Genomic DNA, 25196 nt, shown 5'->3' on the forward strand with positions numbered 1-25196 from the left:
AATAGTTTGTGTATACATTTATTTTGATGGACACTGGATTCACAAGCCAGTTTTTCTTTAGTGCTTCAGCAGCATCAATACATAATACTTGCATTACTGAATAACTACTCAACAGATGCTGGTTCACTTAATTTAACTCAATTATTGGCATCTTCAACTTTCTCAATACATTCTCTAGTACATTTGTCCATTACTTATAGAGTAACCCATTCCTTTTAATCTTGAAAGCAACAATCACAAGACAACTTCATGGAACCAGGTGATCCAACAAAAGGTTAACAATTTCTGGGCATTTTAGTGAATCAGTACAGAAAGCAGCAGAGTTGTGTGGAAGTATATGTGTGTCACACTGGCGCAGCCTCTTGTGCAAGCAACCATACTTTCCAAATATGAAAATTAAGTATATATTCACCTCAATGTCTGTGATGAGGCTCCAGGTGAATTTGTTTGCTGTAAAAACACTGCTCTGATAAATATGTCAAACTTTTACATGAGTATTCAGCAATATATGATGTTTACATCTTCGAATAGCAAAAGAATGAGTGACCTCAAACATTAAAGCAGAAAAAGAGCAATGAGGTTCCTTGATTGAGGTTCCAAAACTGTTTTCTCATTCAGAGGACCTGTTTGGAGACTCATATAAAACAGCTATAGCTCATTAAGGCTCGAGACAGATAGATAACAAATCTAACTTGCTTAATTAGGTCAGTTTCTCAAATCAGAAATCAAAATCACAAAGCAAAATGAACAAAATCACCATTTCTAATGCAGGCTCATATTGACATCTCCATGCCCAAAGTTTTAGAACTCCCGTCAATCATGATGGCAGCGTGTAGAAAGAGTCTTGACAGTATTCCACGTCAGTGTTGCCCAGGGAGGAGGATCATGACAAGAAAAAAGAACAAAACAAAAAAAGTGTGGGAATGCTCTACTACCCCCTTCCCCTTCAGGCTGTTTTGGTTGGAGCTGTGGCTGTCTCCTGGATGACCAGAGTGAAGCATTTCTGATGTCTCTGTCACTAAGAGCTCTCCATAGCATCTAAAACTTTCATGATTTGCTGTTTGATGACTTTAGTGGCATCACCTGCGTCTGGAATTAAATACCTTGAGAAGAGAAGACAAGAAATATGCTTATGCTTACAATCTTGCAAACTACACAAAGACAAGTAAATGACACCAGATGACGTGTTGCAAAAACAAAAAAACCATTTGCATATACTGTTAAGTATATAGCAGGGTTATTATCATTGACTAAAACTATTTTGTTCATTGAAATAAATCTGAAATAAAAAATTTTGATGAAATATCTAAATAATTATACATTTTGCTTTGGCAACTAAATGAAATACATTTAAAGGCACAGTATGCAAGTTTCACCACTAGAGGTCACTTAATCAAAGCAATAACAAAGGCGTGGCTTGATGATGCTGTGAATGAGCGTGGAATCATGGGAGGTGTCATTTTCACCTCCACAGCCGATAGAAAGTAATCCGTCGGGACTTGGGTAGAAACCATGTTCATTTATGAGCTAATGTATTGCTGTTTAACTTGGTCAAAACAATCATACTAAAAATACATTTGAGTGTGTTGAAAAAGTTATGTTATAATGTTACTCTGTGCGTTCGCTCAGCGGCTGGTATGAGACACTTGTTGCTCATTACAATAAGCTAGATCGATATTAGAATATCATATAATTATAAAAGCTTGTGTTGCTAAATGTAATGCAATTAGTTTTAAAATATTGTATGTATGGCTGTATTACTGTTACTGCAAATGAATCTCTTTCTGATTATGCTATGTTAGCCACTTGACAAAATAGCGTTGTCTCTGAGGGATGGTACAAAAATGTTAATCAAGAAAAAAAAAAAAAAAAAAAGAGTCGAACATTAAGATTAACCGTGTTGAGCTGTATAACAATGATTAGTTTTCTGTCGATAAAAGTATCCAAACATTTGCTCACCTGTCTAATAAAACACATAATATATTAAAGCGTCTTTGGTGTTTCCATGGTTTCTACGGAAGTAAATTCTACAGAAATCGAGGGTAACGCGGATATGACATTATTGTCAGACGACGCAATGACGAGCTGTTACACTGGTTAAAATGGCAGATGTCTCTGGATTTAAACATTTTTGGAAACATTTGGGATCATTTAAGTACACAAGTCAACAAAATATAACATTACATCGTTCTAGTAGCTTTTGGATATTTTAATCCAAAAATCTTACATATTGTGCCTTTAAGTTGAAGCACTAAAATTACTAATGGGAAATAGAACAAACTAAAACTGAAATAAAAACAATTCAATCTAAGTAGTAATATTTAAAGAAAGGAAAATGTATAAAAATGACAAAAGCACAAAAGACAATTAAAAAATATATATTAATAATATATTCTTAAATAATAATATGAACTTATTTTTTTAGTTAAAATACATAAAGGTCTCTTGGTGTCCTGTTGTCATATTCACCATACCTCTCTACAGCCACTATCTCCACTCCTGCAGCATTGTTGTTGCCAAACTTAAAAGTGATGAGCTCTGGATGCTTCTTCTTAGAGGTGATCTTCACCACAGAGTTTAGGGCCTGCCTGGACTGGATGTAAGCAAAACCTTTTCGGGCAGCGATCTCTCTCAAACAGTACATGTGTGTTGCAGTGATCAGCAGATGACTGTGGAAAATAAAACAAATGGAATGGTCCACCATAATACGCACTAGAGCTGCTCGATTCTAGATAAATCGAGAATCACAATTTTTTGGTTAAAATAGAGATCACGATTCTCCCACTATTCTGAATAGACAACTAAACAACAGTCTATTTAAAAAATATTGAGTTCATATGAATTAATACTTTTTTTTAAATCTGTTTGAATGAATGAATGACTTGCTCATTAAGACTTAACTTGTTTCACTACTGGATGAATCAGCGTTTTTGAACAAATCTCTTGAATGAATGTTTCAATGACAAACATATTTTTAACAGTCACTTGTCGCCACTTACTGGCGTAACGATGTAATTGATACAATCTTCATTTGAAGAGTCAATTATTGAATAATTGTAAGACAGGTATAATGATATTGTGCGGTTGAAACGACTGTTTGTGAAGCTTTTTCTTACCCATGATAACTGCTCTCTCTGGGTCAGCGACACCATGAACACAGATTTGAACGTGATAGTAGTTTTCGAAGGTTTAATAGGCATGGCTGAATCATTTACATCTATGAATAAGATCGCGTGGGTATTTGAATTGAGATCGTGATCTTTTAATGATTAATCGTGCAGCTCTAAAATGCGGCCACCAACCATCTATCAGCTGGAAAGCCTCAGTATCTGATAGGCTGAATTATTAACATCACAGTTTTTCACATGCAACCGTATTATTACACTGAATACCTTGGCCAGAATATAACAATTGTGTTATAATGTTAGAATATAACCTTGTTTGTTTTTTAAATGGAGGAACTTTTATTTGATGATTTCACCTGTAGTGGAATCCCTGGAGCACCAATCCCATGTCTAGTTCTGATGTGCTCAGACATGTGGCCTCACCTTGGGAACATGTGTCCAGTCTCCTTAACTTCATTGCATGGAATATGGTGCTTCACATCTGGTTTGTTGATCCAAGTCTGTATATTGACAATCTCTTTCCTGTCATCATCTGATATTGATGAACTGTCAATCTCATCTAAAAGGAGGAAAGGAAAAAAGAAAACATGAGGAAATACACAGGGACCCAAATATGAGATGACTGAGTGTAGTGTACCAAAAGTTGAATTTATAAATAAATTTTATTTCTATTTAGCTTTCATTGATTTTTATTTCAGCTTTAGTGATTTTATTTCTTCAACAAATGAAAATTAGAAAAGTTGCTGCGGCAACTAACTGAAAGAAATAAGTTAAAGTTTTTCAAATACCAACACTGGCTTATGTCTGTTTGATTGGACTTTGAACTAAACTCTGCAGGAAAGTGTAAGTTGAGTTGCCTGGAACAGGTTGAATTTCCCTGGTTTAGATGGACCTATGCATTTACCTGTATCATACTCTTCCTCATCTCCGATGCTGAAAACAGGCTTCACACCCCTGTATGGCTTCCCTACCCGATCACTGCTGCTTACGTGCCTAAAGAAAAAAAAGAAAAGGCATCAGAGATACTTACAAGAGCCACTTGAAGAATAAAGGTTTGACCTTCACAGTAGCATTGTCTTCCTTGTGCTAAAACAGGCATTCTAAGAGCATGGTAGTGAGATGAGGTGTCCTCTAGGATTAGAAAGATGAATACTGTTAGTTGGAAGAGAGGGAAGTTAACATGTCAGAGATGAGAATCAAAGTGTGGAAGGCCAGACTGAGTTTACAAAGTGAATCTCTTAAGAGACCATTTTACAGTAAAACTGAACAACTTTAACATTAAAATCACAATTGCCCCAGTCTTCCACAGCAGTGATCAAATCTGTATAAAAACAATGAAGAACTGCAGTCTCCCTCCACACAAGTTAGGGGCATCAAAGAGGACTCAGACTTCAGGCTGTGAGACAGACACTGCTGGCATAAAACAAGGAAAGGCACAAAGTGGCAAATGCAGTGAAAGGTCACAACAGCCAACAAAAAATACCTGTGGTTCACAGCTTCCACCATTCTGAGTGGTATTTGTGAATTCAACTACAAATGCATGTGAATATTTGGTAGTGGATGACAAAGTCACAAACTCTAGAATATTACTCTACTCTGGTGATATTCTCTGAATAATTTTTAGCAGGAAACAGGAAATTCAAAAGACTGAATAGGATATTTGTACTATAGATGCAGGTGATGCAGATGCATATGGTGTTAGAGCATGAGTGTGCCGTTTAATCTGGGTTTAGAAAACCCCTACAATGAGCTAAAGCTGACAGCGCCACCTTGAGAGGGCAAGTTGCGGAAACCGGATGCACGCTGAAGAGGGCACAGACAAACAGTAATGAAGTCTTACCGATCCAGTATTCCCTTGTCTGGCCAGGGTAGATTGAAAGACATTCTAGTGTGAAATAACAGGGCATAGGTTGGGAGGATGATTAAAAAAGGAAGACTTAAGAAAATCAATCACTTTAAATAAATGCCTCTATGTAATATCATTTAAGTTATTTTCTTAAGTAAGGGGTTTACCCAAAAAAAAAAAAAAAAGGAGAGAGATCTGATCATTAAACTTTTTTTTCTTCTCATCAATTGTTCTTTTTTTATTATTATCAATAGACGGACATATCTGCAGAGAAGGATGTGAAAGAATGCCTGTCTGGTGAACTGAAGATTAAGGATGCTCACCTGTCCACCGGTGTGGAAGTGTTTTCAATGAAGCTGATCATCTTCTCCTTCACATTAACTGACTTTGACTTGAGTGCAAAAGTCATTTTGTTGACAAGTGATTTAACTCCTTTGCCATCTGTGCTGTTCAGTTCCCCCTGTACCAATATAAGAGATGGGCTGAATTAACTTAATCCAAGTTTGAGAGGCATTTGCTTATCACAATGGAAGTTGAAGGATGTAATGGCTTGCTTTACATACAATGTCCACTAGATGACACTAAATGCCACCCAGAAAATGAAAGGAAGATGCTACATGTATTCAGCTTATTTTTCAAAAGGGAAGTAAGCTGTTTCCTATGAATGTGTGTGAGACTTTAGATTCCTTAGCCACTATAAGTAATTAACTAGTATAATAACAAAGTGCAGAAAGCAGTAAAACTATTTGAGCTGCAAGCCATTACAATAATAAATGTATCAATTGTACAGCTAAAACAACTGGAAGCAGCTGACAACGGAAGACTTGCACATTCAAGATAAAAATGGCCATGCATACTCCTACGTAAAAAAATAAGGTGGATAAATCTTCAGAGAAGTACCATAAATATCTTGAAAACAGATTGAGAAAATGTTGATGAGTAGGACACGGGCCACAAAAGCATGGTTTATGGGCTGCACACCCATTATGGTTAATGCACAATCTGATGATGTAAAGTGCATCTCTCACACTCACATACACACTAAACTCACGTCAACTGAGCTGAGGCTACTGTGGGATCCTGAGGTGCTCACAATCCAGTGAACATAAACATTATCCGGCCCTTCAACATTAATATCTGCCAGGTGCTGCTGCAATGCTGAGAATAAAAGAAAAAGGCAGTGAGTCTCATCAGCACAATAAAACGGCTTCGGTCACCATGTAAAACTGCTGATCAGATTTTATAAATGCATCCAAATGCATTATATTTTATTTATTTAAAGGCACACTATGTAAGATCAAAATATTGAAAAACCACTAGAACGCATATATTTACGCATATATTTTGTTAATTTGTGTACTTACAGTATCCCAAATGTTTCTAAGAATGCTTAAATCCAGAGAAATAAGCAGTTTTAACCAGGACATGGACCGTGTCCATGCGTCACCTATCAATGACATTATACCCGCGTTACCCTCGATTTCTGGTTATATTTTGTAGAAACACCAAAGACGCTTTTATTAGACAGGTGACCAACTGTTTGGATATATTCATCGACAGAAAACTAATAATTATTATACAGCTCAACAAAGTTAGTCTTTTTTTTTAAAATCACGTTTTCTTGATTTACCGTGAGTACCATATTTGCCATGCCTAATATCGATCTACCTCTCTGCGGTGTGCAACAAGTGCCTCATATAGTAGCTGCAGAGCGAACGCACAGAGTAGCATTATAACAGCTTTCAACACACTCAAATGTATCTAATATGATGAAACAGCGCTGCGTTACCATACATACGCATGTCCGGAAGAAGCGGAAGCAGTCTGTGGCATAATAAAAGCTCCACTGCTCTCGAGCTGTGTGTCGTGCTCGTCTCTCATTAGCAATCGCTCCAGCGGTCTCGTTTCGGTTTAACAGCTTTCGTTCGTAACATTAATAAATCTTTAATACATTACCGGTCATCCATGAATATGATTTCTGCCCGAGTTCCGTCGTATTCTCCACCGGCTGTAGAGGTGACGACAACAACTACCATGATTCCACGAAATCAAAGCGTCATCAAGCTACGCCTTTGTTTTGAATAAACAACCTCTAGTGGCGAAAAGTTACATAGTGTGCCTCTAATTGTTTGTTAATATTATATTTATCAATTGCATTTTGTTCCAAATTTGGCCAGAGGGTGCAGTGCACAGATGATTAAAAAAGTGTTAATTTTGCAACTGAAAATAAAACTTACCCATAAATCCACCTTTTGCTATGCTCACATACTCTTTATTTTTCTAGACAAAGGAAAGAAAAATATATTTCTAATTCTTTGAATAATAATTTACACAACAATTCAATATGTAGCAGCAGACACAGTTCTCACCTGTAGAAAGTGTGCAAGCACCATGTTCATGTACATGTCCTCCTCTTCACGTCCACTGCCCATGAAGCACAGATGCTCTCCGCTGGCCACAGAGCCCGACTCCAGAGACTGCTTCTGTGCCTCCAGAAGAGACTTCACTGACAGGGCAAACTCAGAGGGGTTATGGAGCATCTGTGAACCAAGACAAGGTAGTGAAGGACACAGGTGCACAGAGCTGTGTACAATTCCTCTGTGAGGCAGCTACACATATTAAACATAGTATTTTTGTGGAAACAAAGTGGATCAGAATCTCTATTTGACCAATTCATATTTGGCCAAATATTTACAAATGCAACTGCATTTTCAAATCAAAGGCATTCTACTCTGCTTGCAAATATTCTTACCAGGTCAGAGTCCAAATGAAAGGCAGTGGAAAGGTGACCAGCATTGTACTGCTCTGCAGGACGGCAGTCGACTACAAAAAACCTCACACCCTCCTAAGTAGCATAAAACCGCAAGAATAACATCACTTGAAATAGGGCATCACATGCTGAAAACTGATTTTCTGTTGGTGATTCGCATGCACAGCTGGTAGAAATCAAGATGTTTTCCAGGTCAGAGGGTGTGAATTTGAAGAAATTGTTTTTTGCAATGTGCATACATAGAGCACATCAAATATGGCAAACAGAAGCTCAAACATGCATGCTTGACACTCTTACACATTCTTACACATCAAGCATGTTTACCATATTTGATGTGTTCTATGTATGTGCGATGATCAATGTTTATATGTGAATAAAAGCCTAAATTAAATGTTCATCATATACAATGACCAAGTCTCTTCAGAAGACTTAACTGCTTCATTCATAAAGATTAATTTTACAATGTCTTTATGTACTTTTTGAAGAATAGCATGAAAGCATTAAAAATATCTTCATTTGTCAAAGATCATGAAAATATATGAGGGAGTAAAAAGAGTAAATGACAAATTTAATTTCTGGGTAAACTATCCCTTTAATGTTGAGCCCTGATCAACAACATTAATAATCATTAAAGATGATTTGGAGAGGTCTTCAACAGTAATCTTGGAGTGGGGACTCACAGGTTGTAGCTGGTTGGCTTGCAGGATCTCAGGGACGGATACGGGCAGACAGAGTGCTTGACTCAGGTCCATGTCCTCTTCTTTTAGGGCAACCAGACTGCTGCCAAACAGATTATGGTTCTCCTGCGCACACATCAAATACTTAAGCACGTAATACCTCAGGGCTCGATAGTGTGATTCACTTATAAAACATCTTAAATGCTATAACAAACCTATTAACTATTTTAAAAGGTATTACATTTGAGGGCGGAAAACAGGAATTGTGATTCAGCCAAATGTGATTATTCAACTTTTAAATTATGCTATATGCTATTAAAATATGTTATTGCGATGCACCACAGTTTCTGATCTATTGTGATGTGCATCATATCTATTGGAAGTTGGAAATAAGAACAGGGATATAATGCTTACCTTTCTAAGCGATAGAGGCGTCTTGCTGTTGTAATACTGTGCTAAAGAGAACAAGTCTTCAATGTCCTCTGCCTCTAGTAATGACGGGGACAGCTCCAGCATTTCTGAGAAAAAATAATAATACAAAAATTACAGCTGTACACTTGTCACAATGCAACAGGATTTTGTAATGTATTTTTATTATTATTAAATAATGCATTAAATTAAACAATTAAAAGTAAAATATTACTGATTATCTCCTCTTTGCCATCTCCTTCTTGGGAAAGAATGTTGTCTCTGGACATCAGAAAACGAAGAAAAACATCTTTTGACTTGATCTCATAAACAGGCGAGTAAAACTGCCTTAGTGTAGTTCATTAAAGGGGTCTTATTATGCCTTTTTCTTTACAGTGTAATGTTGCTGTTTATGCATGAAAAAGGGCTGCAAAGTTATAAAGCACCACAAAGTCCACTCCAAAGGGATTTATTCTCTATATCAGTAAGCAGGGTTTCTGAACTATGTACAATGTAGTTACAATGTACAATCGGAACGCACATGTCAAAATATATACCGGTTATGGTAAGGGCCTTACATTTCCGATACACGCTTTAAGTGGTAGACCAACTTACTGTTCAACAGACTGAGGCGGTTGACCAATCAAAGCAGACTGGGCTTTTCGGAAGGTGGGTTTTAAACAAAACTGAAACTAAAACAGAGTGTTCAGACAGAGGGTGAAAACAGGCCCTGCAACAATGTAAATTGTAAAAAAAATAATATTCATAATTGTTGACCATTAAACAATGTATGAACCAGGGTTTCCGTTGTCCGGTAATTACCGGACATTGGCCTGGAAAAAAATGAAATGTTCGACAAAATTAAATCTCTCCGGTCAAATTGTCCGATTAAAATTGCATAATAATCCCGCCCCCCTAACACAATATGAATTTGCGAATAAGCCTAAAATGTATAAAGCAAAAATACACCGACCTTTGGCTATGTTATAAAGGAACAGGCTCTACCGTTTGAAACTTATTAAAGGGACACTTCACCCATTTGCATTAAGCTTTGTATCTTTAGAAACCCAGTCATATTTTTGAATGGTCATGGTTTATTCCCTTATTTTCCCCTGAGATGGGAGAAATAAGGATTTAAGTGTTCCACTTCCTGCTTTTTATGCAGGAAAGTCCCATTTCTTTGTATAAGGGTTGAGACTACAAACACTAGCTCATCATTTATTCAGGGTGTGGGACCCACTCACGCTACAGACCTATTACAGATCAGTGGGTGGGACTTCACTTGCAGATACTGAAATCAATATCAGCCACCTTGTTTGGAAGCTAAGCTAACAAGCGCTGTGGAGATGGGAAGTTACGATAATGACGGAAGAAACTAAACATGATATGGAAGAAGAGAATTTTGAAATTCTGCTGCTCGAATCCGATGTTCGTGGCTATCTTTACGAGCCGCAAAATAGTGAAGAGCAGCTGAGGCTGATGGAGGAACAGGAGGCGGCTGCCTGTCGGGGACGAGGAGCCCGGACTGGCTCGAGCTGGGCGGACTGCTGGTGCCTGTACTCTCGCTGTGCGCTACGGACACAGATAGAGTCCGTCTGCTGCAGAGAATTTCAACAATCGCAATTTCTCCTGGACGAAATCTCTGAATCAGACGAGCACACGGACGTTTGTGTTGTGATGTGAACCATCCTAGTTTCGCACCGCATATGTTCTGACTGAACATCCAGGTATCATGCAATAATTCACCATATAGAAAGAAATACAAACGAGGAGTAATTCACTAATGAGTTTGCCAATGTAACGGGGTTCGTTGTTGTGGGAAGAAGGAGGCGGGAACCGGCAAACATTTAAACATTTTAATAGTAAAATAAACAAATACAAAACAAAAGTATAAGCCAGCAGCCACACACTACAGAAACAAAACACAACATAAAATCAGGCCTGTTCCTCTCTCGATCTGCCCTGTCGTCGCTCCTCGTTTTATGCTTCCGCTCCTCCGTGAGAGACGCGAGACCGGTGCGAGTGCGTCTCACAGGTGTCGTTCATTATCACTCACGCCACCGGCCTCGCGCTGTCCTCTCACGTCACTCGCCCTCGTCCTGCTCGCCACAGCCAACTAACTAGAAATTTTGTGTGAAATGAATTTCTAACTCTGGTGGCAGCTAACGTTAGCCTTGTAGACGAAAGAGTGATTTCTCTGATGTTTGCGCTGTTCTGGATTAGTGGGAGTGGCTTGCGGAGCTGTGCAATGTGGTGCATTGTGGGAATTGTTGTTACACACACAAATGCGCCCTAAAGTTGTTTTCTGTCTTTTCTCGGCCAAGAGGGCACCAAATTCAAAATTTCTTTTACATTTCGACTACATATATGACCCACTTTCAATAAAGATTAATGTTGAAATGGGTGAAGTGCTCCTTTAAACAACATCGCATGCTGCATTTCAAATAAAGCGCACGCCTAAAACGGCTGTAATATAGACCTAAACAACGAACGATTGAGTGAGACGTTTCAAATATGGCCAGGCCCAGGCAGGCTAGCCTTAAAAGCTTTTTTCAGAGGCCAGACGCGACGGACGATGGTGAATCAGGAACATCTCATTACAGATCAGTGGTTCTAATCCATTTTTACAGGTACAGTTTTTTTTTTTTTCTCTCATCAAAACTGAATAGCCTATGTTTATCAGTGGTTACAGCCTATATCAAGCAGGGACACGTTTGTGTGCATTTTATTTTGTGATTTCACCAGAATGAATAGAGAGTCTCCGCAACGGCGATAGATTGAAACGCGCGTCCGAGTGAAGATTGCGGAACTCGCGCAGCGCGTCGTCCATGCAACTGATAGCAGCGGACACGAGCGCTCAGCTTGATTTCAAAAACAACAGATTTTAGCGCTAGATCTCTTATTTAATAGCGAACTAAATGAATGATCTGCTAGTTAACTGGAGATGTTTTATTTATTTGTATTAGGTACATCCGTGCCTCAATGTTTCAAAAAGTGAACGTGTGTGAAACCATAGTAAATAACAATAGGTGTTGATGTACGCCAATCAGACGTTCATGTTTTTTTCCGTCTATTTAAAAGTTCGGCTAATAATAACATGTTGCATTCTATACGGCCTGATTATGTCATTTTTTAAGTTACATAGCCTGCCTCCAGTTTTCCTCAACTTGACGAATTAAGAGGCGATATTTGACCGGCATATCATCAAAATGTCTGTAAAACGAAACCTCTGCCGGTCACTTTGACCGACACCATTTTTTTCTAGCTCTGGTATGAACATATTTAGTAGATGCCATAAACAAAATTATGAACCTGTGAATGAGCATAATAGGACCCCTTTACTCAACTGAGTGCACTGAACAGTCTGAACTGTCACATACTTGGCATTGACAAGAATGATGAGCAAGAGGAAGAAGATGAGAAAAGGGTCAGCCTGTTGGAGATAAACATCCCACAAGGCCTGTGTTACCTCAGGGAGACAGTGGCTAGAAAAGAGACTGCCCAGCTACAGGAAACAGGAATACAAAAAACAACAAAAAATATATATAAGTGTCAAGATCTTTAGCAAAAATGATAAATGTATATTTGATTCATGCAAGGAATATGACCATAACACTTTTTTTTCAGACTAGCTCCATAGCATGTATAAGTTACGTATAATTTATATACTAAGCTAGGGGTGTCCAACCATGCTCCTGGAGGGCCAATGTCCTGCATACTTTAGCTTTAACCTTCATTTAACACACTTGCACCAGTTAATCAAGGTCATGAGGATTACTAGAAACTCCCAGAAGGTGTTTTGGAGTAAGTTGGAGCTAAATTCATTGGCCATGCACAAGCAGGTTTGGACACTCCTGTACCAAGCCAAATATTTAATCAACTATTGCCAGAAAAAGACTGACCCAACTGATGGCGTAGGAATCAGGAGTGATCTTTTTTGTATCCAGGAAGGAGCAGAGTTCAGGCTCATGATACTGCAACAGGAGCCTGAATAGGTGAAATGGCCGTCCTTTCACAAAACAGTCTCTGCAAAGGACAAACAATATGACACTAAATCAAGGAAACTGATACACAAAGCATGCATGTTCCCCCTCTGCCAACCTAAAGGGTTTCACAGGTAAAGTTGGTGGCATTTAATCACCTTGAACAAAACTGAACATTTCAAAATTAGACAAGAAAGTAATTTCAGGGATTCTGATTTTCTACATAATATTTTATTTTTTAATTATTATTATTATTAATGTTTGATCAAATTACACCAACTTGTCATTGCACAAATAAATCCTGGATCAGGTAAGTGTGGAAAAAAACAGATGAAAAGCAAAACCATGGGGGTTTTGTTTTATCTTTTTTATTTTTTTTGAGAAAAAACACAAACAGATATATGAACACTCCTACTACCGTGGGATGTATTTATTCATGATGGCGTAGAAGCAGTTGTAGAGGTCTCTGCGGGACAGCTGTAAGCCCAAGAGTGGTTTGAGGATGTGTGGCCAACTAAGATCTGGAGTGAAGGTGACATTTCTGGATTTGCAGTAGAAGGTGATCACTGACTCCACATCTGACACCAGGTCCCGCCCTTCCTCCACTGGTATCCCCAGCTCATCTATATGTAAAGATTGCAAAGGTCAAAGATTAGCATCATAACAAAAAAAATCCTACTAATTTTTATGGGGCTGTATTTCACAACACCGTAAACTACGGCTTGTGGGAAAAGTAGTAGTACATTGCTTGATGCCTTGTTCTTGCCACACTAGCTATTTTTACAGAAAGAACAAGGAAGAATGACTAACTAACTAACCTTTATACATGAAATAAAAAAGTGAGATTTTTTTCAATTGTAATTGTAACACGCACACAGTTATATACAGCACGTTATTTCATGTGGAGTATTCATGTAAACAGCAGGTTAGCCTGTGTCTTAAATGAACATAAACAGCTGGGTGAAAACCGGATGCGTGTCAGTTTATTAGAGTCATCATTTTTAGTCAAAAAAGCATTATTTTTGTTTTTAGAATGTAATGTTACAATATTAGAATGTAATGTTATGTTATTTTAACCCTTTTTGCACATAATATATAGCATAGCCTACATTGGTTACATTCATTATATTTGCTATTCATAGCCTTCAATATGAACATTGTTTGTAGAACAACATTGGGCAGGATGTGAAATAACTTCTTTTTTTTAATAAATACAGATTTTTTTATCCAAATAAAAAAAGAAGAAAATACAGAGACATATAACCGTATAGCCAAAAAATACTAAGATATGATTTGTTTTGGTCATATCGCCCAGCCCTAATGTGTAGTACATAACCATGCATAAATGGCAAATTGAAAATGAGGAGAGGTGATTCACCAATAATCTGCTGACTGCGGCTGTGAATGAGCGTCTGTTCTGCTAGGTCCAAAGCCCCATCCCATGAGGACAGGCTATCTCCTTTACCAGACACGTTCAAAGCAATCTGTCAACACATACACATGAAACTAAAACTTAGAAAATTAAACAGAGAAAACACCTACAGTTCAACAAGGCTCTATCAGCAGCACTAGGGTTGTCAAAAATACTGATATTTCCATAATGATAGTGAAATATCTGAAATGATTCCAATACTCCTTTTCTGCAGTATTGATACACCGATACCAGCTGCGCATTCTCACTCTCTCTTCTCTCTGCATGTTGTATAACAGCATATTGGATCCGTGCATAAGCTAGTGTAGTGACAGCAGCCTAATAAACCTGATGCTTTCCGTCATGTTAATCAAAGTACAAAGAGAAAATCACTCGCCCATCTTGACTTTATTTGTAAGCATTAGTCTGTGTTTAATTTTTAGAATTGAAACTATCCAGTGTTATTTTACATTTGAGGAGCTCTTTTCCAAAACGCGATAAACGCCATTTAAAAAAAAAAAAAGTTTGTCATGTCATTTTGCTGTGTTCTGAACCTATGCACTGCTCCATCAATGTTTCATGCCAAATCGCTATATTTTCTTGTTTAAAATGTACTGCAAGATGCAGTTCTTTCTTTTCCAAACCGCGATAAGTGCCAAACCTATTTTTAGCCTAAACGCAATAAATCCTCTCTCGACAAATCAGAATTCAGTGAGCGTTCTACGCAATCCAACATTGTTTATGTTAATTCATTCCTCAAAATGAGTGCTTTAAACGGTGATAACACTTTTGATGGCCTTGATGAGCCAGTGACACCTACACCTGGGGTAGATGCTGCTGCCAAAGGTTTCTGTTTATAATTTCTGCCAAAAATGGCATTCGACAATCAAGGAGCAAAAGTCGAATATCGTTCGAAAATCGAAATTTTTATTTTATTTTTATTAATCAACTGTTTTCTGTGCGTCAGTGTCTGCAAAGATGAAATTGACGATCAGCATCTCTATAGTGAACGCGCCTAGAGAGAAATGCATGTAATGGATTACATAATCAGAGAGAGTATGCTATTTATTTTCGTTTTTAATTGTTTAGTTTAAAGACATTTCAAGCTTTCTATATAGATATACACTCACCGGCCACTTTATTAGGTACCCCATGCTAGTAACGGGTTGGACCCCCTTTTGCCTTCAGAACTGCCTCAATTCTTCGTGGCATAGATTCAACAAGGTGCTGGAAGCATTCCTCAGGGAGTTTGGTCCATATTGACATGATGGCATCACACAGTTGCCGCAGATTTGTCGGCTGCACATCCATGATGCGAATCTCCCGTTCCACCACATCCCAAAGATGCTCTATTGGGTTGAGATCTGGTGACTGTGGAGGCCATTTTAGTACAGTGAACTCATTGTCATGTTCAAGAAACCAATTTGAAATGATTAGAGCTTTGTGACATGGTGGAAGTAGCCATCAGAGGATGGGTACATGGTGGCCATAAAGGGATGGACATGGTCAGAAACAATGCTCAGGTAGGCCGTGGCATTTAAACGATGCCCAATTGGCACTAAGGGGCCTAAAGTGTGCCAGGAAAACATCCCCCACACCATTACACCACCACCACCAGCCTGCACAGTGGTAACAAGGCATGATGGTTCCATGTTCTCATTCTGTTTACGCCAAATTCTGACTCTAACATCTGAATGTCTCAACAGAAATCGAGACTCATCAGACCAGGCAACATTTTTCCAGTCTTCAACTGTTCAATTTTGGTGAGCTCTTGCAAATTGTAGCCTCTTTTTCCTATTTGTAGTGGAGATGAGTGGTACCCGGTGGAGTCTTCTGCTGTTGTAGCCCATCCGCCTCAAGGTTGTGCGTGTTGTGGCTTCACAAATGCTTTGCTGCATACCTCGGTTGTAACGAGTGGTTATTTCAGTCACTGTTGCCCTTCTATCAGCTCGAACCAGTCTGGCCATTCTCCTCTGACCTCTGGCATCAACAAGGCATTTCCGCCCACAGAACTGCCGCTCACTGGATGTTTTTTCTTTTTCGGACCATTCTCTGTAAACCCTAGAGATGGTTGTGCGTGAAAATCCCAGTAGATTAGCAGTTTCTGAAATACTCAGACCAGCCCTTCTGGCACCAACAATCATGCCACGTTCAAAGTCACTCAAATCACCTTTCTTTCCCATACTGATGCTCGGTTTGAACTGCAGGAGATTGTCTTGACCATGTCTACATGCCTAAATGCACTGAGTTGCCGCCATGTGATTGGCTGCTTAGAAATTAAGTGTTAACGAGCAGTTGGACAGGTGTACCTAATAAAGTGGCCGGTGAGTGTATTTCTCATGTCTGTGAGGCATACGCTGAATTTCGGTTAATTTTTTATGAGATCATGCGCACCAGTTCACGTGCAATGCAAGTGACCACGCCGGCACCTCCATGTCTTCTTATTTATTAAATCCAGGCAATTGGTTGATGAAAAAATTATTAAAATTAAGATACAATTTATACAAAACGAAATTCACTTTAAAGAAAGGCTTTCTACAAAACAAAACTTAATTAAGTGGCCAAAATCATCCATTTTTGGATTTTTCTTTTGTGGATTTATAGCGTTTTGAAAAAAAAAATTTACTTTGAATTTATCATCAACAATATTGTTGTTTGATGTAATAATCATTGTTCAACATGTGTAGACTGAGGGGAAAAACATTTTAACAGGCTAAATTGAATATTCACAAAATGTGTGGGTCTAGGTAAAAAAAATACTTTTCCTGAAAACTATTGAAATGGATTTATTGCGTTTTGGAAAAGAGCTCCTCATTTGATTACTTAAAATTCTGTAGTATTTCTTTTCTGAATACTGTTAGACCCACCTGATAAACTTAAAGTCATGTTTATTTGTCTCAGGGCTCCAGACTAACTTTTTTCACCTCCGTCCTGAAACCGTCCTGATAAACCATTTGAACCGTCCTAAAGTGAATGTCAACCGTCCCAAAATAAAAATGTTGTTTCTGTACTTTATTATCATCTATAGTTAGTTGTTAGTCACAATAAAAACACCATTAAAGTGTTTATGATATATATTATTATATTTATTTAGCTCCATTCAAAGTAGTTATCTGTAAATAGGTAAAAAACAGATTAAATAAAAAATAAAAGGAGTTAAATGCTTTTTTTGTATTCATGCAGAACAAAACTTTTTTTTTCCTTTTTCTTTTTTTTACATGGTTGGATTAAAAACAATAACAAATAAATACTGGTGACTACATCTCAAAGTGGTAATGTGTCATAGCTGATCATCTGGAAATGTGTTATTAAGAGAAAGGGCTTTAAAAAGTGTAATATGACTTCTCTAGAACACAGAATTTGGGAAAAAATCTGTGTCTCCGTCTCAGTCTTTGTACTGACTGAGGTCTTTGTGCCGGAGAAAACATTAACCTGTTAATAATATAAATGATTTTAAAGTTTGAACATGCAATACAGATACAGATTTAACTACTGTGACTTAAAAAATATCTTAAAATTAAATAAAACCACTTTTCCTAGAAAAGAACAGTCTTCATTCCAATTAATGATATGCATTCTTTTTAACTTGCATACATCCTTCTTTATTTTTTCAAGCAGCAGACATATTTATTTGTATGAATTAAATATAATGAATCCTTATTAAAGCTATTAACGAGCAGTGAATGCTTTTCCCTTTTTCTTTGGTTGCTTGATCAATATTAAGGACACAGACCGCATTAGGTTTATTGCCCACTGTCACTTTAAGACATCGGATCATGTCCAATGACATGCTGATCCAAATCCACTGATGCACATCCGATACACTTTAAGACATAACCGACATAGTTTAAGTTAATACTCTCCAAAACGGACATTTAGACATAATGTTGTGTGGTTTTTGTCCATTCAGACACGAAAGAGAGCTCAATCAGTACTCGCGTGCTGTATTGTGTCTACGGCTGGACGCTTCGGTCGTGTGTGCGCACAGAAAACCGCACCGAATAGAGCTTTTTTTTTTGCGTCGTCACTCTTATTCAGATATATGTGCGCTCTACTCATTCTCCCAGACGTTTACATGTTTTAACGTTTTATGAGACATCCAGTGCATGCCAACTCGTGTGCCGCTGGGTAGATCAGCACGTTAATAAATGTGCGCATCTACCACAAACACAGGACATCAGTTCTGACTGGATCTCTTCCTAAATCGTCACTATCTAACATTTTTGTCTATTTTTTTATTCATTGAATATCCGTTGTTTAACCAGCGCAACATATTTGCGATGTCATTATGCCATTTGATAGATGTACCGCGGAACAAGTCTCCGGGTGAGTAGCCGGCCAGTGATAGTAGGGACTTTAAGCAACAGCTGCTGATAGAACGGCAACAGCAGCCGGAAGTAAACGGTTAACTGCCGTAGCTAAAGAGCGCAAAAATCACTAAGCAACAGTAAACAGGACGGCATAGGGGATAATTTAATCATCAGACAAAATACAAAAAATAAACAGATTTTAAAAAAGTAAGAGAAGGGTTGATTTGGGCATTTAATGATATACAGAAACGATTATAATGCCACATAACCTAAAATATAACATTAGCTTTCTTAATCTGTCACGTAGTATCGACTACGGCAAATCAGCTGTTCTCCCGTTGTAGACAGTTACAGTAGAACGTCGCTAAGTAGCAGTTAATGTCGCGCATGCTCAATAGAACGACAGAATGCCGTTGCCGTTCCACCAGAGGCTGTTGCTTAAAGTCCCTAGTAACTATAGTAACAGCATGAGAAGACGCGCTCCGGTGTAGTCAGCGCTTGGTCGGTTAATTTTGGCATTTGGCATAAGTAAGTTAGCCTAATAGGCTAGTAATAAATGAACACACATACAAAAATGTTTTTCGTCCTGTAGGCGTCCTGGAAAATATTTCTGTTCGTCCTAAACACATTTTCTATCGTCCCCAGGACGATAGGACGCCGTTAGTCTCGAGCCCTGATTTGTCTCTTTATTCTATTGTACTTATTTGTGCTATTGTTTGCAATTTGTTTATTTATTCTTTTTTTATTACTGACTGTTTACTGGCCTTTTTTTTTCTAAATGTAGTTCAACAATTCAAACAAAGCCTCCCTGTGTGTAAAATTATGAGATAACAAATTATCTGGATGCTGGTATACTTATATATGACAGTTTTCCCTGGGTATTGAATATCAATATTTTTCAAGGTATTGCATCGAACTTGGAAATTCCAGTATCGTGACAACTCTAATGAGAAAACCATTAGATAAGCTAATCTCCCACGGGGTGTAAGTTTAAAGGGCCCTACACTCCAAGCTAAACTACAGTTTCCTTAATGGCCATCTGATCAATACAGAGGCTCTCTAAAGCCCTTTGGGACCCATTGACTCAGAAGGAAATTCTTTCAAACAAAGCCCTGCATGGATCTCTTATGTATTTTACACATAACACTTTTTCTGTCTTTCTCATCAACACACATCATGTACAATCTTTCCATAGCTTTTTAATAATAAAGATATTTCCACATGAGGCTACACAGGCTGATTAGTCAAGCTGTTTAGTCTTCATACACTTACCATCCATAACTTGGCCCGCTGTGGTGGGGAAAGGTTTCGGACCTGGATGACACCATCCTGATCAGTGTCCAGATCACATTCTGCCAAGTCAAGAGCGTCTGCCAGATCCTGATTCCTTCAGAAAAGACGAAGTCAAGGGCAGATTTTGACCACATTCAAGTTTTCTGAATTCAAGTGTTTGCATTACCTACATGTACGCAGACACTATGTTACCAACTATGCAAGCAGAAACAGAAGGGTTTTAAAAACATTATTTAAAATTTCTATATGTTATCCTACGGTTCAAAAGCTGGTGGTAGGGCTGCACGACATTGGAAAAAACCTACATTGCTATATTTTGTGTTTCTGCTATATGAAAACAATTTCACCAGATGATTTTAGCTCTATTTGTAAAGAATGAATCATTCTAGGATGATTTTGTAGCGGAGTGCATCTGCAAAGAAAATAATACTTACAAGCATAAGCAAATACAATAGAAGAAAGATACAAATGAAATAAGCAGTGCGTTAAGTTTTTCAGGTAAATCTAACAGTATTCAGGAACAGAAATTGAATAATCAAATGTAAAACCACAGTCTTCACTGTAAATATAATATTACTAATACAGTTTGTATTTGTTAAAGCTACAAAAGTGCTTTTGTTGTTTGATTTACATTGGTGACACGAACAGCTGCTGTATATTAGGATGCTTTCGCTTTAAGACGAATGCACGGTTCCAATATAATGATACACATATCCGTTTTGTTTCTCAACACTGTTTAATAAGGATACTCGCCGAGACTGGCATTTTGACTTTATTTTGTGTGCACGTGTCAGTTTAAGCTCAAAAGGAAGAGAAAGAGAACTGAATTCGCCGTTCACGTAGCTCTTTCTGCGCGCACAGAAAACAGCACGTGAGTTACAGTGTTCTTGTGCTTGATGTTTAAATTGACAGGACTTAAACTCTATGATGGTTCAACTTTGCAACTAATCCACGATAATGTGTCCGAACCTGGGAAGCAGCTGGCCAGTTCGGATCACGGATCTATAACAATCCCTTCCTACTTGACATTTCACATACTGCGATGTGACTATCGCGATATTGATGCTAAATATTTCATGCAGCCCTAACAGGGGGTATGAAAGATTTTTCAAGATGTTTTTGAAAGAAGTCTCTTATACTCACCAAGGCATCAAAAATACAGTAGTAATATTGTGAAAAATAACTAAAATTACAATTAAAAAAAAGTTTTCTATTTTAATATATTTTACAATGTAATTTACTCTTGTGATGGCAAAGCTGAATTTTCAGCAACCATAACTACATTGTTCAGTGTCAATCCATCAGAAATCATTCTAATATGATGATCAATTTGGTGTTCAATGTGTAAAATGGTTGTGCTGCTTAATTTTTGTGTAAAACGTAATACAATACACTAATTTCAGGGTTTTTGATGAATAGAAAGTTTGCAAGAACAGTATTTATTTTACATTTAAATCATTTTTAACATCAAAAACGTCTGTACTGTCACTTTTGATCAATAAAATGCATCCTTAAATTGCATTAAAAAAATGACTGACCCCAAACATGTTCGTTTACTGATCAATGTGTATACGTGAATAAAAGCTTAAATTAAAACTGTTTATCGTTATCGTATAAAGCAATCGTGTCTCTTCAGGTGACTTGGATTAAACTGCTTAATTCATATGGATTTATTTTACAATCTTCTTTATGAACGATTTGAAGAAGTTTTGTGTGAATAGACTTCCAATGGAGGGACAGAAATTTCTCAGATTTTATTACCAAGATGAACTACTTTCATTTCCGAAGAAAAACAAAAGTCTTGGAACGACATGAGGCCAGGGTGAGTAATTGATGACAGAATTTTCATTTTTGGGTGAACTATCCGCTTTAATATAAAGAGAAGAGAGTAAAGAATACGGCATCTTATTCTAATTAACCTACCAGAATTAAAGAGAAAAATTATTATTTGTGTTAAGTGTCTGATGAATTTATTCTTATTCAGTCTGATGCATTTTTATATAAACAACAAAAAATAGCACAGGCAAAAAACAAAAAGCATCTTGTGTGAACAGCCAGTGACATGAATCATTTATGAGCAATATGCTGAGCAGCTATACAGAAATTAATATCACCACAACAAACAAGGTCCGTGTATACACGGTAGCTGACATGGCTGTGCGATGAATACACATTACTGAGAATTCAACTGCAGAAAGAGGCTTCAATTCAATATTCAGTCAAAAGGGTATTCAGTCTCTCTGCACTGCTCTTCTGCACTTTACTCTCCTCTACGGTTTCTCCAAGAGCTATTACAAATTCTAGACACTAGCAGAACAAGCCAAGAACCTGGTACAGGGTTCTTCAGAAAAAAAAAAAAAAAGAAAAAAAAAACCACTCGACTTGCACTAAATTGCATTTTTAGCTGAGAAAAAAACCCCCAGAAAGAAATCCTCTGAGGGCTCTTTGCCATCTGCTATACTGCCAGGGAAAGAAACTCACAGACAAAGCCCTACTCTCACACACTACTGAAAACAACTGTGCTGAAATCAAACAATGCGATCACTCACACAAACACACACACAGCCTCTTCTCAGCTGCAGCAAAAACACCAGTGACGCATTACAAAATAAACTCTTTTTCAGAGCAATAATACAAAACACTTGTTTAATGAGTACCTGCAATATAGTAGTTAATGGCATGAATGTTTTTTACAGTATAATTTTCAACCCATTCTAACTGATTATTCCAAGACTATCAAGAGTCGTTCTCGCAATTTCGACAAAACCTCATTTGTTATCGACATCACCATGGTGACACATTTATTTACACTAGTGGAAAAACATGGTTAAATAAATACATCAAGAAAACTAAACACTGTAAAGGTGTAACTAGTAAATCAAGTTGATTATTGATGATGGGTTCCACAATCACTCTAAAGTCCTAACATACTCTTAAGCCAGGTGATGATACACAGGGCAACTTTTTGAGCAATGTTGCTGGGCAATGTCGCCGTCAATGGGCAACCAGATGAGACACAGGGCCCACGGCTGATCTAAATTATCCAGATAGAAATTTATTGGCCATTTTCAATGGAAAAGTACCCAAGCAACAATCGCTCAGCAAGATTGCCCAGCAACATTGCTCAAAAAGTTGCCCTGTGTATCATCACCTTTGGGGATGAAGAAGAAAGCTGTCTAACAACAAGCCATACCAAGCATTCAAACCTGGGGTGAAAAAATGCAAGTTGCCACATATTTTGCCTGAATAATGAGATAGGAAGCTTTAGAGTCAATACATTCTTTTTTAGGTGCAACCCGCTAAATAACATGCACAACTCTATCTGTGGTTAATAATGGACTTAGCAATCACAGCCTGCTATAAATATCACCCTGCCACAAACTTTGCTCCTTTTATCTCTCCAAGTATTTTTGCCGAACTAACTAATTGCCATTACACAGTGTATCGCTTGTTAAGCAAAATCATTTTAAAAAACTATAATGGTAAGTAATAGTGGATTATAAGAAAAAGAGTGCTTTGCGGTTTGCGGATATTCCTTCAATATAAAAACAGTAAACTGAAAATGCCATGGCTGTGAATTACACCAGGATTCAAAATTCTTTTCAGAATAATTCTGTTGAACTTCTATGCCACATGTGCAGATAAACAATAAAGCAGAAAAAATGTTGACGTCAATAAGCTGTCAATGTAGTTGGGCTGAATTCCTCAAGCATTTATAACTTGGGAGGAGTTTCTAATGTTCATACTTATTTCAACTCTCCTGTACAAGACATACTGAAATATTCACAAAAGAGTCCATACTCATTCAAAACAATCACTTCAGAAAGTACCAAAAAAAAGGTGTTCAGAATTTTTTACCAATTCCAGAAAACCTCCACAGCTAAGAAATTGTCTTACAGAGCTAAACAGAAGAATTCACACTTTTAAGGAGAGCCGAATACCGTAAACTACAAACATAGATACCATATTAGTAGGGGGGAAACATGGTCATCGTGAAGTTATAGGAGATAAGAGATTATATAATCATAATCATCATCACAATTCTATTGTGTCCAAAGCTACGCTAACACCTAGCAAAAGCTGTTTTAACACAGCCAACTCCCAAGGAAACACAACAATTACATATTTAATCCCTTAGAAGACATATTATACAGATCACCATAAGAATAAAATGACTATGTCGAACTGATGAGAAGGTCTGAGAAACAGCTGGAGTCTCAAAACAATACACTAACTGCTCTGACTAGCCAGAGTAGCTGCTTAGCACAGCATCGCTGTCTCACAAAACGGATGTCGTGGAAAAAACTACGTGATTAATAATCTCTCTTCAACGGACTTCAAGTTCCAAGTGATAATATCAGACTGGGACCAGTGAATCGTTCTGGGGTAAAATTGATCAGTGGTGTTTTCTTACCAGCTGCCTTGAAGCACTTCCCCTACAGCATCCGCCATTGCTGTGGTGACGGTCCACGACACGTCAAACTGTGTCGTAAATACCAGCGTCCTGTCTCTAGGACCCATGCTAGGACCACATGCGCGCGCTTGACACTAGTCTAGACGTGACGTACAACGCGATATTCAGCGGCGCGCGACTTAAGCTTTGATGAGTTTAAAGAAATTCAAATGAGAGAATTAGTAAATCTAGAAGAGAGAATTGATAGTATGAAAAAATCCCTTAATCATTGGTTTATGAGAGATCTGTCTATCATGGGCAGAATACTCTTGACCAAAGCAGAAGGCATATCTACTGATTTACCCATGTTACTCTCTTTATGTTTCTCCTCAACTGATAAAAAAGGTAAACTCTATTTTGTTTCAATTTATATGGAAAAACAAAACTCATTATATTAAAAAATCTCAGATGATTAAAGAATATAAAAATCAATGGTCTACTTAAACTGAATTGCATTGGATTAAAATTGAGCAAAAGATTCGGTTTTGAAGTAGATCCTTGTGGTTTTTGTTTAGTAGAGCCTGAAACCATTGATCATTTATTTTATTCCTGTCCAGTAATATTGAAATATGGCAGGATCTTTTCAGTTGGTTAAATATTGACTAAATTTGTTTCAGGTTTTGGTTTATGCAGATGGTCTTTCAAAAGAGTTGTCAAACACTTTGAACATTATTATTACAATGGGTAAATATCATATACACAAAAGTAAGTGGAATAACAGTAAACCCTCTTTAAATTACTTTAAAAATGAATGCAAAAAATACTTAGAATCTTTAAAACACTTATCCAAAGATAATCAAACCCTTGGAGAATTGTATAAATCCATGAGTCTCGAATTTCTTTTAAGTTTGGTTGGATTTATTTATGCCTGTATTTATTTATTAATTTGTTTTCCTTGCACCCCCTCTAAAATGGTTAAT

At 37.5% G+C, this 25196-nt stretch overlaps 1 protein-coding gene across 2 annotated transcripts; it reads right to left on the reverse strand.

Moving 5' to 3' along the window:
- tbc1d23 (TBC1 domain family, member 23) lies at positions 1-24335 on the reverse strand. 2 transcript variants are annotated; one of them, XM_056246352.1, is made up of 19 exons: positions 24238-24335; positions 19803-19917; positions 14188-14293; positions 13228-13432; positions 12729-12852; positions 12207-12331; positions 9062-9108; positions 8833-8936; positions 8422-8544; positions 7724-7816; positions 7341-7511; positions 7209-7251; positions 6023-6129; positions 5295-5431; positions 4966-5010; positions 4030-4118; positions 3549-3684; positions 2475-2669; positions 1-1103 (listed from the first exon to the last, which is right to left on the reverse strand). In XM_056246352.1, exons 1-19 carry the CDS (start codon positions 24273-24275, stop codon positions 1019-1021), a joined length of 2088 nt encoding a protein of 695 aa, XP_056102327.1. In that variant the 5' UTR covers positions 24276-24335; the 3' UTR covers positions 1-1018. The 2 variants fall into 2 exon arrangements, with proteins under 2 accessions (XP_056102327.1, XP_056102328.1); XM_056246353.1 differs by lacking the exon at positions 4966-5010 and having other exon boundaries at positions 24238-24290.
- Between the last annotated feature and the right edge of the window lie 861 nt (positions 24336-25196).

The sequence above is a fragment of the Rhinichthys klamathensis genome, unplaced genomic scaffold, assembly GCF_029890125.1.
Source record: "Rhinichthys klamathensis goyatoka isolate OS25496 unplaced genomic scaffold, OSU_Roscu_1.1 h1tg000036l_1, whole genome shotgun sequence".
In the NCBI taxonomy this organism is placed as follows: domain Eukaryota; kingdom Metazoa; phylum Chordata; class Actinopteri; order Cypriniformes; family Leuciscidae; genus Rhinichthys; species Rhinichthys klamathensis.

Bases quoted from the DNA above. Each gene is read 5' to 3' on its own strand.
- tbc1d23 (XM_056246352.1), bottom strand. From the start codon at position 24,275: ATGGCGGATGCTGTAGGGGAAGTGCTTCAAGGCAGCTG. The intron at 12,332-12,728 runs GTCAGTCTTTTT...TGTTTCCTGTAG, and splicing joins ATTCCTACGCCATCAGTTGG to CTGGGCAGTCTCTTTTCTAG. The intron at 7,817-8,421 runs GTGAGTCCCCAC...TATGCTACTTAG, and splicing joins AAGCCAACCAGCTACAACCT to GAGGGTGTGAGGTTTTTTGT.